At 39.7% G+C, this 18775-nt stretch overlaps 1 protein-coding gene and 1 long non-coding RNA gene across 2 annotated transcripts; one reads left to right on the top strand and one right to left on the bottom strand.

Annotated features, from left to right (window-relative positions):
• The first annotated feature begins 752 nt into the window (after nucleotides 1–752).
• LOC148112969 (uncharacterized) lies at nucleotides 753–17787 on the top strand. Its single transcript, XM_087873492.1, has 5 exons — nucleotides 753–842; nucleotides 3064–3205; nucleotides 9694–9745; nucleotides 15353–15427; nucleotides 16667–17787. The coding sequence occupies exons 1-5, from the start codon at nucleotides 793–795 to the stop codon at nucleotides 16759–16761; spliced, it is 414 nt and encodes a 137-aa protein (XP_087729618.1). The 5' UTR covers nucleotides 753–792; the 3' UTR covers nucleotides 16762–17787.
• On the bottom strand, nucleotides 2724–6443 carry LOC148112970 (uncharacterized). Its single transcript, XR_015728821.1, has 2 exons — nucleotides 6314–6443; nucleotides 2724–4041 (listed from the first exon to the last, which is right to left on the bottom strand). It is a non-coding gene; the product is annotated as an uncharacterized LOC148112970 (long non-coding RNA).
• Nucleotides 17788–18775: the final 988 nt, after the last annotated feature.

Genomic DNA, 18775 nt, shown 5'->3' with positions numbered 1-18775 from the left:
TACAGGTAGTCCTTGACTTAGAATCATTCATTTAGTGACCATGCAAAGCTCCAACAACATTGAAAAAAATGATTTATGACTGGTCATAAATCACAACATCCCCATGGTCGTGTCATCAAAATCCAGGTGTCTGGCAACCAGCACACACTTCCCGTGGTTGCAGAGTCTATTTGACGGTCATTTGCAAACTTCCCAGCTGGCTTCCGACCACAAGATTAGTGGGGGAAGCTGGATTCTCTTAATGACTCTTAACTCATTTAAAAACTCCACTGATTTGCTTAAATGGTAGCAAAAAAATAAAGTTTGGACTCTTCGGCACAACTCATGTAAGGACTGCCTTTTTTAGCGACACAAATTCTGATCCCAGTTGTGGTTTAAGTTGAGGGTTACCTGTATGGGTTTCAAATAATGGATCCGTGTCATCCCTCTAGTGAAGTTGATTACGGTATCCCAAACTTACAAAGTGTTCTTTAAAGTCTCTTTAGCTTTTTCCCTTTAGAGGTGACCTCTGCCATCTAACAGGCCAACTTTAAAGTACATAAAACAGTTAGAAATGTGTGAATTGGGCAGAGGTAATTTATCTTAATCACCTCCATCCATTTTGCCTTGGTGGATATAATTTTAATTAAACATGTTGATAATATTAAGAAGAAATGTTCTGAATTCAATTAAAGGAGCGGAGTTCATTGGACAGTGAATACTTTTTAAAGTTTTGGCTTTCACGAGTTCCCTTGCAAAGTTCTGGCTTTTTCTGATTCTTTTGCATGGACCAGTGAGAGCAGAGTACATGAAATGAAGCAAGAGAAACAATATTCAGAGCATGAAGTAAGAATTATTAAAAGGTAATGCAGAAACTGATTCTTGGCCATTCAACTGCTCGTTCACCATTCAAATAAGGGTATTAACATTATTTTCAAATATAAAGCATGTTTGTGTTGTGTGCTAATAATATTATTTGTAGATCAAGATCAATTTATGTAACTTTTTATAAAGTTAAATTTATGTTGAAAATGTGAGTAACCTAGAGGGACGTTCTACTATGTCTAGTGAATGTGTGAAAAAGTCAAAAAATGTTGGACCCAAACACATAGACTAATTCAGACAATTTTAAAAATTAATACACAATTGAAACCAGAGGCTTTTCTTTGGGAACTAATGGACAGGCAGCTAGAAAAAACATGTGGAATTTTGTTTTTATATAGGACAAATATATATATATATACTGTATGAATATAACAATGATTATTATATGCTTCAAAGTGGAAAGGTTCTTCCTTCTCCGCAATGGAGGAATAGTTGGTGAAGATGAGAGAATTTGTAGAGAGAGATGGCTGGATTAACTCCTTGACTGAAGAAAAGACACCGTCTACATTTATGGATGACTGGAAACCTTTTATGGACTTTTTGCATGACACAGAAAAAATGCTCTTATGACTTGTGGTTCTGATGATTAAAAAAAAAATAGAGAATAGAAAAAAGAGAGATTTTTTTTTTATAACCATAGAGTAAGAGATAACTTTGTAATCATGCTTGTATTTGCTGCAAAGGAATTTGGAAGCTTCTTCTATTTCTTTCTGCACTTTTGTCTTTGTTTTCTTTATTCTGAATTAGTTCTTGTTAGTTTTTCTCCTTAAAACTTTTAATAAAATTTATACATAAGAATAGCATCCACCTAAATAATCTTTGTGTGGCTGAGCGGCTGAAAGCTGTTTAATTAAACAATCGATCAACTAAAGGGCAGGCTGTTACTCAGCTCCCCCTCCAGGGTGGGGGTTAGAGACATTCTGACAGTTACTCTCACTCTTTCCTTCTCTCGGCACAGAATTTGCCTTTCCTGGTTACGATAGAATTCGGGCAACCTTGACAATATTAACAAGAATGACAATGTGCCAGCAATAAATATTTATGGGCAACATAATATAAATATTTATCAGACAGAGCAAAAATCAATGAAACAAAAAGCAGTGCAGAATAGCTGGGATAAAAGTCAGCTTTAAATGAGTTTTTGCTTAATTGAGGGGGAGCAGTAGAAGCAACCCTGCTACTGTATATCTGGCCGGCCTTCCTGGGGTTTTTTTTCCTGCTGCGTTTCCAAGAGAAACACAAGGCTGAATCTGGTAACAAGCTTTGCCAAACTACAGTTTTCCGACAAACTGGAGTCCCCAACATGCAGAAAATACAACTTCAGCCACAGAGCGGTCAATGCCTGGAATGCCCTACCTGACTCTACCTGGTTTCTTCCTCAAATCCCCAAAACTTTAACCTCAGAATGTCTACCGTGGACCTCACCCCACTCCTAAGAGGTCTGTAAGGGGCGGGCATAAGCGCACCAGCGTGCCTACTGTCCCTGTCCTAATGTTCCCTTTTATTCTACCCATTTCATGTATTCATAATTATGAATACCTGTTATCTTATATATGCTTGACAAAGAAATAAAATAAAAGATAAAAAATGTATGGGTAGCATGGCAGTTCACTGAGTTTAGTGACAGCTGATTTCAGAGAGCAGAAATGAGGTCACCGTAAGAATGGCTGAACGATGGTCTTCCCTGGCCCCATGGAGGGGTCTTCTGGTAGTGGCCCTTCCATGAGACCAGGAAGTTTGATACATCTAACAACTTAGTGGCTACAAAACAATTTATATAATCTATGATCTGGCACGAATGTATAGTCTGTCATTGCTTCCAATAATGACTTCTGAGATCAGAAATGACACAGGTGTTCAGCTTCTCTTGTATGAATACTTCGTTTATTTATTTAAAAAAAAACCCCTGTTGGCTGTGACATCTGCCCCAACATTAGTCCCTATAAGGTATGTAGGTATTAATATAAGCTATAAGGCATTAATTTCTAGAGATCTTGATGTTGCAAACCATCCCTTTTCATCCTCTGAAATGAATCTAAATATAGACCAATAGAAAGAAAAAAAAAAGGAGGAGTTTGTACCATAATCAGGAAAAATGAAATGGAAAGAAAAAATATTAAGTATTTCTCCCTGAATGCCAAACTTCATAGCAAGCTGTCTTTATAAATATTCTGCCACTTTTCCCCCCTTGCCCTTTAGAAGTTCTCTTGGCAACAATTTTGGAAGCAGTTTGTCATTGTCTCTTTCTGGAAAAACTTGGCTTCTCTGCCTAAGTGAGGATCGGAGTCAAAGTTCTTGGTCCAGCAGAAGAGAAAACGGGAGCTCTTGTTTTGCTCTTAAGGTTGGTTTATTGGCTTTCATTTGTTTTGAATTTAAAATGTTCCAATGGAAAAGAATATTTGTAGCCCAGAGTTGAATGTTGAAGTTCTGGGGCTCTTTGAACTTGGTTGCTTGCACTGTCCATAACTGCTTGACTTAACTGAATGAGACAATTGCTAAATGAGGACTATCTATATGCCTGTGATATTAATAATATAATGCAATCTCACAATGAATAATTATGGAAATAACCAGAAAAAATCCATGATTCCAAATGCTAGGGATACTATGGATCTTTTAACAATCAGTGATATATATATGTAGATTCAGATCAATTAAATCCTCTTGATTTCAGTCCAAAATGGACGATAGGAGTGGAAGCCATGTAAGTCTTTGTTCTGCGTCCTGAGTTGCATCTCCAACAGGTCAAGGGTTAGCCAGAAGTCTAGTCCATCTTCTTCAGTCTGACGACAACAGATTGGGAATTCTAGATTAGGAATTTTGAAAATCGGAGTCCCAAACCTCTTGAGAGCCCCAGGCTGGGGAAGGGCTCCTTAGAAGTCTATGGAGATTCTTAGTCTTTCCCGGCCATGGTTGTCCCAAACACTGAACTGAAGAAGCCTCTTGGATGAGAAGCGAAACGTCTCTGAGGAAAAACAAAGAAAACCCAGCAGCCTTTTGGGAAAAGTGCCTTTGGGGCGTCTTAGAAGGGAAACAGGCCTTGGGTTAGAATTCCCAGGGCTCTCTTGGAAGAAGAAATGGGCGTAAATGTGTCTGGTTCTCTGAAGGGCGACACTATCCAGGACAATGTCATTTCACGTGGCAGAGTAAACAATCACTGGGAGGTCATCAGTTAGTCTGTAAACAAAGAGGAACATTTATAGATGAGACCCCAAAGGCCATCAGATGTGCCTGCGTATACATTACACACAGCAGCTGCCAAGCTCTGCGTATTTCCCTGCCTCCGCTGGGCTTGCTGGGTGTTTTCTGCGAGTGACACTTGATGCAATGCACACAGGAACAGGGCTGGGGGTGGGGGTGGGGAGCCCAGCTCCAATCAAGGGGAACAAGGGCAGCCCCGAGATCCGATCCACACTCTGGCTCTTCTATAGATGCCCAGACTCTGCAGGAAAAGTGATCTTTTTACAAACAGAACTTTGCACCCTTCTGTTTCTGTTTGATCATAACCAACCATCCAAATGCATATGGGCTGAGACAAAGCATGCCCCCCCCACCCCTCCTGCCATGTGCACCATCAGTTTAATGACACCATTACATGCTGCTTGCCAGGACTCACAAGGGAGAGAGAGAGAATGAGAGAGAACAAGAAAGAAAGAGAGAGAGAGAGAATGAGAGGAAGAGAATGAGAGGGAGAATGAGAGAGAAAGAATGAAAGAGAGAGAGAACTAGAGAGAGAGAGAGAGAGAGAATGAAAGAGAGAGAGAATGAAAGAGAGAGAGAACTAGAGAGAGAGAGAATGAAAGAGAGAGAGAATGAAAGAGAGAGAGAGAATGAAAGAGAGAGAGAACTAGAGAGAGAGAGAAAGAGAGAATGAAAGAGAGAGAGAGAATGAAAGAGAGAGAGAACTAGAGAGAGAGAGAATAAAAGAGAGAGAGAACTAGAGAGAGAGAGAGAATGAAAGAGAGAGAGAGAGAATGAAAGAGAGAGAGAGAATGAAAGAGAGAGAGAACTAGAGAGAGGGGGGGGGTTTACCACCTGTACAGGCAAAAGCCAGCCCATTTTAAGGAATCATTCCAATGCTGTACGTCACACAAAGGATTGTTTTCCTAAGGCTGATTGCAGACAAGCGATTACATTAGCTTTAAAAAAAAATACCGTACAGCATTTTTGTGCCCCGGCTTAATAAAAAAATAGGTGTCCTTTGCTTCTTTTCTTTTGTTCTCCTCCCCCCTCTAAGTTATGGCTAGACTTAAAATTAGCAGAAGCTGATTTGAAAACCTTTTCAGGACCTTTTCAAGCTCAGCCACTTTCTGAACGTTTGGGAGGTGACAGGTGGGCTTAAGGGCTTGGGTGGGATTCCAGGAGGAGAGGGGGCTTCAGGCCTCCCTCCTTGCAGGTGAAGCTTCTGGAGGTTTAAAGGTTCTGAGCAACCATTGAAAGCTCCGACTGAGTTTCTGCTGAAGTCACAACGCATAACATCGCACAAAAATGTACAAAATCAACCATCCTGATTGGCTACAACTCTTTCTATTGCACCTACACTAAGCTTTATTGTCGCGTCGATGAAAAAAAAAGTCATCCCCATGATCATAAAGGTATTTGAATACATATCCAACAAAATTCAGGGGAAAATGTCCCAAATGCTTATGTAGTCTCCCTAAAAAATAGGTACTAGGTACCTCATATCTAATCTGATAGAAATAATCACAGCAGGAAAGCTTTTTGTCTATGTCCTTTCCTATCAGCTTGTGTTAATTTTAAGTCTAGCCATAACTTAAATAAAAGGAAAAGAAACCTAAAAACAAAACAATTAATTAAATCCATGCATGTATCGGCCGGGAAGTTGTACATAACTGTGACCAGATGGCCAAGAAAGTTCATCAGATTTTATAATCAGATAAAAATGACAGTTAATGAGACAAAAGCAGAAGTAAAGAAGAAACGTTCCTTTAAACGAAAGTTTAAGAATAGAAAGATGACGCAGCCTCACCAATCAGCATGACTTTCCCTCCTCCTCTGGAGACCTTTGCATCATGTGACCTGTTGACCACATGGCCAACTGACCACCTAGCCACAAAAGACCACATAATAGCAGAGGAGACCTGAAAGAAGACGCTTCAACCGAAGTTCCCCTGGTGATGTTATCTAACCCCTGGTGACGAAACATTTGGAAGCCAAACAGCTGGCTTGGAGAAGAAACCACTAGCACCAACATCTGCCACCGGAGCTACAAATATTTTCCATCGTCTCTAATAGAAAGAGCTCTAAGACTGCACATTGATGGTCACCAGAAAATCTATCTATATATATATATTTTAGAAATATAGGAAGCTGCACTATCCTGCCTCGGAGAGAACCCACCACACTCCTTCCGGCTTGTGGATGGTACTCACCACTAACCCAAGCTTGTTGACAATTTCTCCAGATATCATAGCACAGTGCTCCTTACCTTTGACAATTTTAAGATGTGTGGACTTCAACTCCCATGAGTCCCCAGCCAGTCTCTCTTTATATTTTCAAACAAACAAACAAAAAATATGTGCATTGAAATCCCCTGTTCCTAACTTTTACAATGTTGCTCTATAATCCAAATACATAAAAAAACCCTGTGTTATAGGAAACTATATCGTGCATCTTAGAAAAATCTGATTGCTTTCAGACCTCTTCATCTTGAATCAATCACTATTAAATTCTCAATGAGCTCAGTAGGGTTTACAGAACGCATGAACAGGATTAAGTTTTACATGAAGAGGGTTCTAGATTTAAAAAAGGCTTCCAAAATGATTTGGAAATGATACTTCAGAATGCTTGGGAGGGCAAGACTTTTTCAAAAATATATAATGCCAGGAAGATATACAGTTGCAGGAGCTTTTTAAAGCAGTTCTGGCTATTTTAAGCCTGGAAAAAAGATATGGTTGCTTTAAAAGGATCTGAATTGTTACGGCAACTGCATCTTTAAAGCAACTTCTTAAAGCAGCTGCATTTGCTTCTATGCTCATGAAAAAGACAAGAGAGAGAGGGGGGGAGAGGGAGATTATTATAGACACTTTTCAAAGCATGAAGTGCTGTACAAAAACCTGCATTCTCAGGCGCTGTATTTGAATTATTGAATTATTTCAGTTGCATACATTTGGACGGCCTGTGAGTTTAAGACAACCCTTGAGCTATATTTACTTAGCCTTACATTTTACTGAGTTCAGGGAGATTGCCTTGCAGTATGTATGGATTGGCTTAATTCAGTTGCAAGCCAAACACTTACCCTGCGAAGCCTTGCAACCTAACACCGTCCTCCCTAGTTTGCAACAAACCTTCCCATTATAGAATTATATTTTTTTCAAGGCTTCTCGTATTCCACAAAATCTGCCCCATTTTGCCTTGAATGTCTCTTCCTCCCCCATCTACCTTTAAACCATAATAGTCCCTTTTCCCTCACCCTCCACCTCCTTTAAACTGTTCCTGGCAAATGTTGAAAGGCATCTTCTAAGATTTCAGTTTGTGATAGGTCAAAAAAATGTACGTCTTGCTAGGATTACAAAGAGAGCTAATGGTTTTAAAAGCCCAGCGATGAAAAGAATGGCAAGGGGAGAGGCTGAGCAGCTACTACATGCATGGATCAGGGAATGGAGACCAACAGGTCAAGCCTCCTGCTCTTCCCCAACACACCGGATCAGCCGGGGTCACTTTTGTTACAGCGATTTGCCAAGTGAGATTCCTTTTGCCATTCACTCTCATCCAAGCCCCCTCATTATACCCACCACCCAACTGGATCTTCAGGTGCTACGGGAGGGGCGTCCAGACAGCCCTGGGCTAAAAGGCAGGAATCCAATCCCGGCTGACAGTTTGCAAACAAGGAACTGCAGATGAAACCAGGGAGGGAGGGAAGGAGGCGGTTGGCAGGTTTGTTCTGCCTTCTAAGGCAACTCCTTCAGAACAATGGCGTCGCTTAGAAATCCCCCTCAAGCCAGGCACTCACCCTGGATTTTCTGAAGGGAGCTTTTGCTCAAAGGAGCACGTGGAAAATATGTTGTGTGAAGACAGCACTGTGGTTTATAAATCTTTCTTTACTGCCTTAGCATTATATGTGAAGTTATCCAATGGCATAGCACAACAGATGGAATAGAACTACATTGATTGTAGTTCTGTTGTAGTTAATTGATTATGTGCCATCAGCTTGGTGCCAAGAACTAGACCACATAGGTAGATTTCCTCCATAGATAGATAGATGTCCCTAAATGCTATTCCAGGCCTATCCCAATGGTCGCTCTGCCCTCTAAATGAGTCCATCCACCTTGCAGTTGGTCATCCTCTGCTTCTATCCTTCCATCCACCTTCAGTATCTTCCTTATCAATTCTAAAACTGGTTGTTTCACCTGTGATCATTAGTTTGGTCTTTTTAATATTTAATTTTAGTCTCAAAGGTGCTTTTTCAAAAGGCAACTGGACTTCGTTACTTTCCTTAAAGATATTTTGCTTCTCATCAAAGAAGTTTCTTCAATTGAAGAAGCTTCTTGGATGAGAAGTGAAACGTCTTCAAGGAAAAAAACCAAGAAAGTTCAGTCACCTTTAAAAAAAAAAACCACCTTCATGACAACCATGATCTGGATGAATGAGAATCTCTCTGGACATTAATTTTAGTCCATTTATAGATAAGATAAATTTTAAAAAAGGGAAGAGGACATAGCCTCTCCATAGAGTTAGAAAAAATGAGTTTGTGTGTTAATCCCCGTGAGAGCAGCCCATCCTACACTGTGAGGGTTGAGACGTGGCAAGTCAATGGCTCCCAACTCCTGGTTCAAATGTTGCAACCTTTTCTGTATGAAGCTTCCTTATTTCTCTTCCTTGCTTGCTATCAAAGCAAAGCCTTTACTCAAGAGCAGGCAGATCAGGAGTCTGAAGGGAGAGTCCCTTTATCCCTTGTTTGGCCTGCCGGTTCCTGTATGGTAGATAATGATGACTATAGTTACAATGATAGACCACTACAGGCAACTTAAATTAAATTTAATATGCAGAAAATTAAATTTGCTCATCCACGTGGCTGAATGAAGATTCCAGCAAGGTGAAAAATGTCCCAGGTTCTGGGGATAATAGACTAGTTGAAGTAGGGCCAGTGGTCCAAGGGGGCAGTGGGTAAAACTATCCAATTGACTGCCATCTTCATTCTTTTGATCCGCTTCTGTTTTTATCCCCATTTCCCCAGTTGGCTTTTTGCAAGACCCACTGCCTGATCTGGTGTTTGTGACCCCTCCCCACGACCAGCCAGTAGGATCAGACACTGTTAGGCTGCAGAACCCAAGTTGAGATATATTTATTTATATTTGTATGGGTGGACAACAAAACAAATTTAATAAATAATTTAATAATAACCAAATCACAATTTGTAAGTCAATAATGACAACATCAGGTTGAGTGTGATAAAGCTCAACTAACCCTCCCTTTTCCAAACCTTAATCCCCACACAATAGTATCTACTGTGTAAAGACAGAAATCACCAAAACTTTACGGCAAGAATTTTAAACAGATTTACAAGTGTTAAAAGTTACTTATATGTGTGCAAGCCTTACTGTGGTCTATAAATCTTTCCTTTTGCATCATCATGCACAGGGTTTTACAGAAAAGGTGAAGGTTTTTTCCACATCAGACAGCTATAAACCTGTCTGTTTTATGACTATCTGGTTCTGGTTAGAATATTATAGATCATATTCTGTGCCATGGCTTTAATTTTACCTCTCAGATAAAGGTTAGCATAAAGGTTATTTTCCCATTTTCTGCAATGTGCCCCTTACTTCTTGTGGCAGGAACATATAAAACTTCTCTCTCTTTCTGTAACAGGAAATCCTATTAGAAAAATGCAAGGTTAAAATATGCCTTCGTTCTGTATCAGGTAAGGAACAAACTTTCCCAGGCTCCTTCTTACTTCCGAGTGACATAATTAGGCATTGTTGTTCTAAACGCCACACTTTGGATTCATTGAACTGCCCCTGGTTTTCATCCAAACAAGTCATTTCAAATCACAACAAGTCAACATTATGTCATAATCAGAAGCCTAATTTTGAGGAGGAATACAAAACTGGTTTGTACAGCTTCAACAAAGCAGTTTCCAAACTTGGGAAAAACCTTTTGAGCAAGGCAGATCTTTGTCAGTGTCTTAGGTAGGCCTACTGATTCTGTATGTTAAAATGGAGAAATTTTTTTGATTGTTTTCTTTAAAGTCCTTTAAAACCCTTTAAAAGAGCAAGCTTAGGTTTTACTTTCCAGTTTTTGTTGGGCAGTGATCTGGAATTCTGTGACCCCTCCTGTTCCCAATATACATTTTTTAAAAAATCTTACTTGATTATTTTCTGTGAGATCTTATAAGAATCTATACTGTGCATAATGACAGAATACAGATGCTCTCCCTATATAAAGAGGGGCAGCTAGAAGGGTGGGCTGAAAATGTCAATCATAGTTGTGATTGTTAATGACATAATTGGGATATAGTCATTTGTGACAGAATTAAAGGTCTTCAAATGTCTCATTTAATTTAATTTAATAATTATCGTATTTCTAGACTCTCTAACTCTGGATACCTGCTCTTCCAATATAATGGATGTTCAGAATGCATTCCATCCACCACTGGACCAATGCTCTCTCCTACGTTACTACAGGGCACCTAAATAGATTTTTGATTCTTTAATCCATAAATATTTGTAAACTTCACTTGGTACCAAGAAAAGGCCAAGTGAAAAAAGTTGCTTAAGTCTTCTTTTTTTCTCCCCCCCTCTCTCTTTCTCTCTCCCTCCCTCTCTCCCTCCCTCTCTCTCTCTCTGCCCCTCCCTCCCTCGCTAACAAAGGGTTTATCATCCATCCTGTTTACAAATAATTGTTATTCTCTGGACATTCTTCAGCCCCAGTGACAAGAGAACATAAATAATTTAGCCACTCTGGAGCTAGACTTTTTTTTGGTTGCTGCGCTTACTATAAACATGCTGCTTAACTTTAGCTTAATAGAAGTTATTTTTATTGATATTATTACTTATAGATAATGTTTCCTCAAAGCAAATATGCCAAAGGAGAGTTGGATCCAGATGTTGAGGGGAGAAAGAGTTTAATGCCAGCTGTTCTCTTGGGTGTGATGGATTATTATTGTCACAGTTTGTGTAGGGAGGAACAGGGCCTCCCCACTTTACGTTCTATAGCCTGCCTTCTTTTTCAAGTGCAATTTTTCCAGCCCATTCTGAGATAAAAATGTATAGATATGTAGATATAGATCACGCAAACACACATAAAGAGACATAAATACATATGTATAGATTAAAATGTATATATAAAGACACACACACACCTATAAATGTATATATAAAGACATACATGCACACATATCCACACAGATATAAATAGCATAATATCTGTTTCAAAGGTCATAGGTTTTTTTAAACAAAAATACCAATTATGGGTAACAAATCTATGTTTCTTTTTCCTTAATGTTCAGAGTCTTGTATGTGGGAACTGCATCTTAACATAAAACAAATGTGACAGCTAAATGAAAAATGTGTTCTAGTTTATAAGAACATGTATATCAAATTAATTTCTCCCCCATTTTTAAAAACGTAGATGCAAAATGGAGTCTGAAAGAGGGCTGGAGCTATTTGCAAGCTGCTAAGCCAGACGACCGTGTGGTGGGAATGCCTAGGTTAGACTCGCATTGAGGAATCCTGCCCCCCCCCCGTCACCTCTCACCCACAAGATGCCCTGTCTGTGGGCAGCCCTATGGAACTTTTTCAATATGTGCATTTGGAAAAACCAGATGGAACATACCAGGCAGAACTTATGCATGTCAGGGCCAGCCAATTTTTGATTCTGGCCATTCCACACACGATTGTCCATATGTTCTTCAGACATCTGCTTTAAACTTTCTAATGGGCATAAACCAATTTCCTGGTTTATCGGTGCCCTTGCAGCTTGACTGAAGTTGTCATGGGCAATTCTGTTCCTTCAGAAATTATGTCAGGCTCGGAGAACCACATCGCTTCAACAGGCAACACGATGCCTTTCTGTTCCAGGACTTCCGTCCCTCAAAGGCAGAACTATACAGGAACCACATGGCTGTTGATAAGTGATAAGCAGAGAGAAAACAGTCCTGTCCGCATGCTTCCTATATTCAGAGGCCACTGATCATGGGAAATTCTGAAAGTATAACTCTAGCAAGGCCATCATTTCTCAAATAACCAAGTTGAGGAATACATAGAACTCAGCTTGTAACTATACTATCCATACTATCATTCCCAACATTCTGGAACCACTAGACTCATGTTTTTCAGCTTTAGCAACTTTAAGATGTGTGGAATTCCCCTGACGGTATTCTGGAAGTTCAAGTCCAGACATCTTAAAGTTACTAAGGTTGAGAAAACTTTGACTCTTGGTGTGAAGTTAAGAGGTTTTACCTTGGATGGTTCCAGTTTGGCCTTCAAATCCCAACTCTATTGAACATCCCAATTAGAATTTATCAAAGAAGTTTATAATTTCTGGCTCAAATGTAGGATAGCAAAGCAGGATTCTAAATCATGGGGAAGCTTGTGCCCATGTAAAGATGTAGGCAAGACATGCTTGAACAAGTCAAGTTGGAAGTCACCAGGGCACAATCTAAACTCACCTAGTTTTATATCTGAATTGCACATAAGAACAGACCAATTTTACATGACATATATAAAGCAGATAGAATTGTTTGTAGCTGACATTTTCTTGTTGTTGCCTTTTACTATGCTTTGCAGACGTCCTAGGAAACATGCACTGTAGACCCATGCAAGTATCTTCTACGGCTCCTTGTCTCGCATAGGGATAACTGATAGTGTCATCAATTCAGAAACCAGTAATTCTCAGTCATAATTGTAGCAGGAAGTTTGCTTTTTATGTGACACCTTTACATCCTGAACTGTTTTTTTCTGAAGGCTCTCTAACCTGTAGTAAGCAAAGCATGAACACGTAGATGATTTTTTCTGTCCAAAAGATAAATGTGTTGCCAGAGATTCATTAATTAAAAAAATAAAAATTGGAATACAAATGTTCTACAAGCTGGGATGCTCTGTGCCAATTACATTGCGGTGGTGATTTAAGGTAAAGATATACTCCTGGAGCTGGTTGGGATAAGAGATGAAAGAAACAGCAGAATAAAAAGCAGTTATCAGCCAACAGAAAAACAATATATTTCATTTATGAATAAAAACCCTATTTTCCAGGTTGAAGGCAAAATAAATCATGCATTCTTGGGTACCTATTTGGATACAAAACACTGTATATCATAACTCAGCCATGAGTAATTGTATAGCTATTTGTAAAGCAGCAGCTCCTGGAGTTGAACAAGAGGATGGTTTTGTTTTTCTAAAGTTTCCTGTAAACCTCCTGAGCTCCACCATCAAAATGAATAACGAGGATCTGATGCTAAGACTTGATATTTTGCAATGGCTGCATGGCAACAATTGTGCCTCTCACCCATGGCCAAATGTCCAGGTTCAAATTATCCTACTTTGGAGACTTTATGTAAATGCCCGGCTCTCTGGAGAAGACTCTCATGCTGGGAAAGGTAGAAGGAGAGAGAAAAAGAGGAGTTCCAGTTCCAGTTCCAACATACTCCAGGCTACCTCATCTTCTCCACCTGTCCACCATCAATGCCAAAATGTGGCTTTTAAGATTCCAATGATTCTCGTAGCATTGAAGGCTAAAGTCTAGTCTTCTAGTTCCAGTTCCAGTTCCAGTTCCAACATCAAAGGCTAAAGTCTCTAATCTAGTCTTCTAGTTCTAGATAAAGCAGAACAGAATGGAACGGAACAGAACAGAATAGAATGACAGAGTTAGAAGGGACCTTGGAGGTCTTCTAGTCCAACCCCTGGCTCAGGCAAGAAACCCTATCATTTCAAACAAATGGTAGTCCAATCTATTCTTAAAAACTTCCAGTGTTGGAGCATTCAGCTTCTATTTCTGGTTCTGGTTGGTTCTAGTTCTAGTTCCAGTTCCAGTTCTGGTTCCAGATTCTATTCTATTCTGTTCTGTTCTGTTCTGTTCTGTTCTGTACTGTTCTGTTCTGTTCCTCTTCCTCTTCCTCTTCCTCTTCCTCTTCCTCTTCCTCTTTCTATTCTATTCTATTCTATTCTATTCTATTCTATTCTATTCTATTCTATTCTATTCTATTCTATTCTATTCCTACTTAGATCTAACCCTTCTTAGCGTCTCTATTAAGAGTCAGTCGGGCAAGCAAAGAGTACCCAAGGGAAAAGAGAATCATTCAGCAAAACTCCTTATGCTTACAAAATGTTCCCTATTATACTTTCTATGTATTTGCAACCTTTAGATAGTTCCCTTCCTTTCTGTGAAATCACATCTTGAAAAGAAATGACCCTGCTTAAAGAAGTCTGCTGTATTACTTTGCTTAATTTTTTTTTACAGTGAAAATGTGGGATATGTGAAAATTTACTTTAGGAGCAATGTTTCTTCAAAAGGCTTCATTTTAAGCAATGACTGGATATGACAGCAGATTTGACAACTGCAAATTAACCAGCTACATATCCAGTTCTGAAGCTCCAAGGAGGACAAAGACAGAGAAAATGATGAGTTTGTAAGAGGTTACTAAAGGGTAACTGCTACCTCCAAGAGAAGATTTAGACGCAGGCTCTCTTAAAGTAAGGAATCCAGTTATGTAAGTTAGCTAAATGATGGGGAAACTAAATGGGTTAAAGCCGGGGTGCTCCACTGGAAGGAATCCAGTCTGAGTCGGTGTCAACTATACTCTTGTCACAAAGCTTTCACAAGCCAGGTTTTTACTTACAAATAATTCTGGGGGAAAAAAGTCATGCGCATGAGAGCATCTCCTTTTTACCACGGTCAATAAATAGATAATGCAACTCCTCTCAATCAAATTATGGGAAAATGGACTATAAATATTAGTTATTTGCTGCGGGTTTAAGAGTATTATACATTCACTGCAGGTTTAACATCGCAAGAAAAGAAGAATTAAGCTGTCTCCCGCAGATCATTCTGCTCCCGTAGCTGTTGCTGGGTGTGTGCCAGAGAAGAACGTTTTTGGGAAGTGCATTTGCACACTTCTGCTCCAGGCTGTGGAATTAATCCTCTGAACAGGTCAAAATATATGCTCATAAAGAGCATGAGCTGGGCCCATGAGCTCATCCCGTCTTGGCATTGGGCCATTCGGGTTTGTAGGCAGAGTATGGTCCAAAAAAGGTCAGGTGACCACCATGATTGAACGACTGAAGGTCCACACACCAAAAATGGACAATCGGGGCTGAGATCTTGACTATTTTGACCAGGTTCTGCTCATCCCTCCTTGATGCTATGAGTAACTAAATACAGAAGAAAACAGTATAGTTGTTCCTTGGAACTGAATTTATGTCCTTTCTTAACATATTCAAATGCAATTTATTCCAGAAAAATATAATGCTATTATATTATTTGTTGACTTGCCAGAATGAAAAAAAAATATTTTCTTTTATGTCAAAATAAGGCGAATCTTTTATGCCAGTTGGAGAGCAGAATAGCTGCAGGAGTGCAGTACATGTGGGAAGGACGTGTAAAGCAGGTACGTGAAGATTTCACAAAGTGGATTCTTTATTCTGAAAATTGTAATCGATGAACATTTGGAAAGGTCGTAACTATTGTTATTTAAAGGATGTAAATTATTTTGATTAGGGAACTTGGAAGAGTATTAAAACACAAATGTTCAGAGCCAAGGTCATTAGCCACCTGTTATAAATTATTTGCAGATTTGTTTTTGCGACTTAGAGACCATAGAGGCAACTCTATAAATCTTCCAGAGCTTCATCGTGAGTGCCCTATGGCATCCAGATTTTCCCAATTTAAAATATTGCAGTTTTCTGCCCAGGCTGCCTCCTGCTCTCTGTGCTTTAGGGAAACCCAGAATTGTTCATGTGCTTTTTCTCATGACTGGGGTATTGGGAGGTGGGCAAAAAAGGTGTCTATAATCAAATTCCAGCCTCTTGTTTTGCATGAATTGTGATTCACTTCAGAAGATAGTGGGGTGCCATTCTGACTTTTTTAACCCCTTCCTTCATTGTTATAGTTATCTCTCTGTCATCCTAGCTCTTCTTCAGTGTATCCAGCTCACCGTAAAATGAAATTTTCTCCTGCAGAATTGCCTAAAATGCTTAACATAAAAGATTCAAAGCCGCGACATAATAATGGCCCCTCAGCTCTACAAGTTTAATGAAGCCAAATCATCTCTAAAGTGGCTAAATGCACTCTCGTTTCAACTGAACTAAATCCTGCCAAAGTGTTAACTGACAGAAGAATTGTCGGCTAGCTTTTTCCCCTTTCAAAATTAAGCTAAACACTAAAAATAGGCCTTGCTTGTGATTTATTAATTCTGGAGATTAATGATTTAAGGTAGTTATTTAAAAAAAACCCCTCCTCTCATGCATATGCACGCTGCGATTAGAAAAAACTGCTGCTGCATACAGTAAGGCCTTGTTTTTCTCCACCTACTTTTATGGCCCCAGTTATTTAGATAACGGGACAAAATCCATCTCTCCCTCAGTCCATGTGATGAATGCTAAATTTGTCTGACAGCAATCAGGAATGCCATTTCTCTTCCCTCCGTTTGCAACTTGCTTGAGCTGCGGACAGCAGGTCACTCACCACAGGCAAGCAGGCGAGGGCTGGTGCTGGAGAAGTAAATCTTTACCAACTTCCTGGCTCCTTTCTCTTTGTTGATGTTAGTATTGGAGCCCGTCAGGCTACTATATCATGCTTGTATGACCACACAGCTGGGACGTTCATGACCATTTGGAATTCTTCACAGGACTCCAAACCAGCAGTGATCAGAAGTCAGGTCTCAATCACCAGCCCGCCCTGTGGAAGAGCCTGACCTGGAGAAGCAACCGGCTTCTCCCATAGGCATGGAGAACACCTGAGTCAACCAGCATGTGTTAAGAGAACTCACCAAGAAAGGAGATGCTGATTTCTTTAAGTTCATTTTGTTAGCTTCCCATCCTTACACAAGTGTCCCATCCTACGCAAAGCTGTCAGGGAGATGATTCCCTAATTTTATATTGATAAAACCAAGCCATGGGACAAGGCTTTGAACCCTCAACCCTTCTGTAGTTCAGTCGTTCCTCTCACACTGGCCAGTCCCAAGAACTGGCCTTAGAGGGAATGTTGCAATACCCTCTGAAAAGAAACCAGGCTATTAGAGATGATTTTGTAGGGAAGGCCACAGAAAAGCCCTTCCTGATTTTTCTGGCCTTGTTATCCAGGAAGAAAGGGATAAAAGAAGTTCAATAGTGTATCCATAAAATAAATAAATAAAGAGGTAAATGCTATACCCAGCCTAATTAAAGAGCTACATGAGCATGTGTTAATCCTTCAATTTCCCTAAACTACTGCCCAGGGGTTACCAAAACAGCACCTTTGGGTACCAAAAGGTTAACCAGATTAAATGAAAGCCAGAATAAAATGGGTATTTTTAAGTTGCCCAAATGGTTGGAACATGATGACATTTGCAAAATCTCCTGCAAGAATCTTGCAAAATGTTAGGGGTTTGATAACATCATATAAGTGTTTGGATGATGATGATGAATTGAATTTTGAGGTCTCCTAACTCCAAAATGAAGTCTGGGTGGCTAATGATGATGATGATGATGATGATGATGATGCATGATTTAAGGAAATGTGCTCTTCAAAGAAACTTAGCCAAGCAGCATTCAAAATAATAATGAGGATAATTGTGTTGTACTCTAGAAAAAGTGCATAGAAGAGCAACAAAGATGATTAGGGGACTGGAGGCTAAAATATATAAAGAACAGTTGCTGGAATTGGGTATGTCTAGTTTATTGAAAAGAAGGACTAAGGGTGACCTGATAACAGTCTTTCAATATCTCAAGGGTTGCCACCAAGAAGAGGAGATCAACCGATTTTCCAAAACACCTGAAGAAGGATGAGAAACAACAGATGGAAACTAATCAAGGAGGGAAGCAACCTAGAACTAAGGAGAAGTTTTCTGAGCGTTAGAACAATTAATCAGTAACAATTAAACAACTTGCCTCCAGAACTTGTAAATGCTCTGCCACTGGAAGTTTTTAAGAAGAGATTGGACAACCATTTGTCTGAAATGGTATAGGGCTTCCTGTCTGAGCAGGAGGTTGGATTAGAAAACCTCCAAGGTCCCTTCCAACTTTATTATTCTATTATTGGACAAGCCATTGGACAAGATAACCAATTGGGCTCAGGTTCTGAAGTGGCTGCCAGCCCTATCAATGGCTCAATAGAAGGATTCCTTCCGGAGGTGCCCTTAATCATGTCACCACTCCTGACAAATTCCACTCCAGTCAATAATGCTTCAATGATGACAGTTCTGACTACTTATGCCTGAGTAAGAATCTGTCTTACTGAGTGATGTTTGCAGGCGCAGACTTTATCAGAAGCATTCGCATGGAAAAAAATGTTGATCCTGGAACCTCTGAATAAGAGCTAATCCACTTACCCTGTATGCCTGGACTTGTAAATTTGTTTAAGGATCTCCTGTGTATACAAAACAATGGCATTTCAGTGAAAAAGAAAGAAAGCCAAGAATCCTTCATGTCATTTCAGTTTTTGGATACTTTTTCACCTGGAAGACCTCCAGATATTTGCTTGAGAGTCAATTATTTCATTTGGAGTAATAAAGTAATTTATTATTTTATCATTTCTAGATCTGCCCTCTAGCTAAAACCTCCTCAGGTGTTTTGTGTGATAGATAGACAGATAATAGTAACAGATAATAATAGAATAACAGAGTGGGAAGGGACCTTGAAGGTCTTCTAGTCCAATCCCAAGCAGGAGATCCTGTACCATTTCAGACAAATGGCTGTCCAGACTCTTTTTAAAAGCCTCTAGTGATGGAGTACTCACACCTTCAGAAGGCAAGTCATTC

Source organism: Pantherophis guttatus, chromosome 7, assembly GCF_059756535.1.
Source record: "Pantherophis guttatus breed Tessera chromosome 7, ASM5975653v1, whole genome shotgun sequence".
NCBI classification, from domain to species: Eukaryota; Metazoa; Chordata; class Lepidosauria; order Squamata; family Colubridae; genus Pantherophis; species Pantherophis guttatus.
Note: the sequence above shows the minus strand (reverse complement) of the source record. Positions and strands in the feature narration are given on the sequence as shown.

What these genes read in the sequence shown, in the direction of transcription:
- LOC148112969 (XM_087873492.1), top strand. Translation starts at nt 793, where the DNA reads ATGAAGCAAGAGAAACAATATTCAGAGCATGAAGTAAGAATTATTAAA. An exon ending in GAAGTAAGAATTATTAAAAG is followed by an intron (nt 843 to 3,063) that starts GTAATGCAGAAA and finishes CTTGCCCTTTAG; the next exon opens with AAGTTCTCTTGGCAACAATT. An exon ending in ATGCCTTCGTTCTGTATCAG is followed by an intron (nt 9,746 to 15,352) that starts GTAAGGAACAAA and finishes TGTCAAAATAAG; the next exon opens with GCGAATCTTTTATGCCAGTT.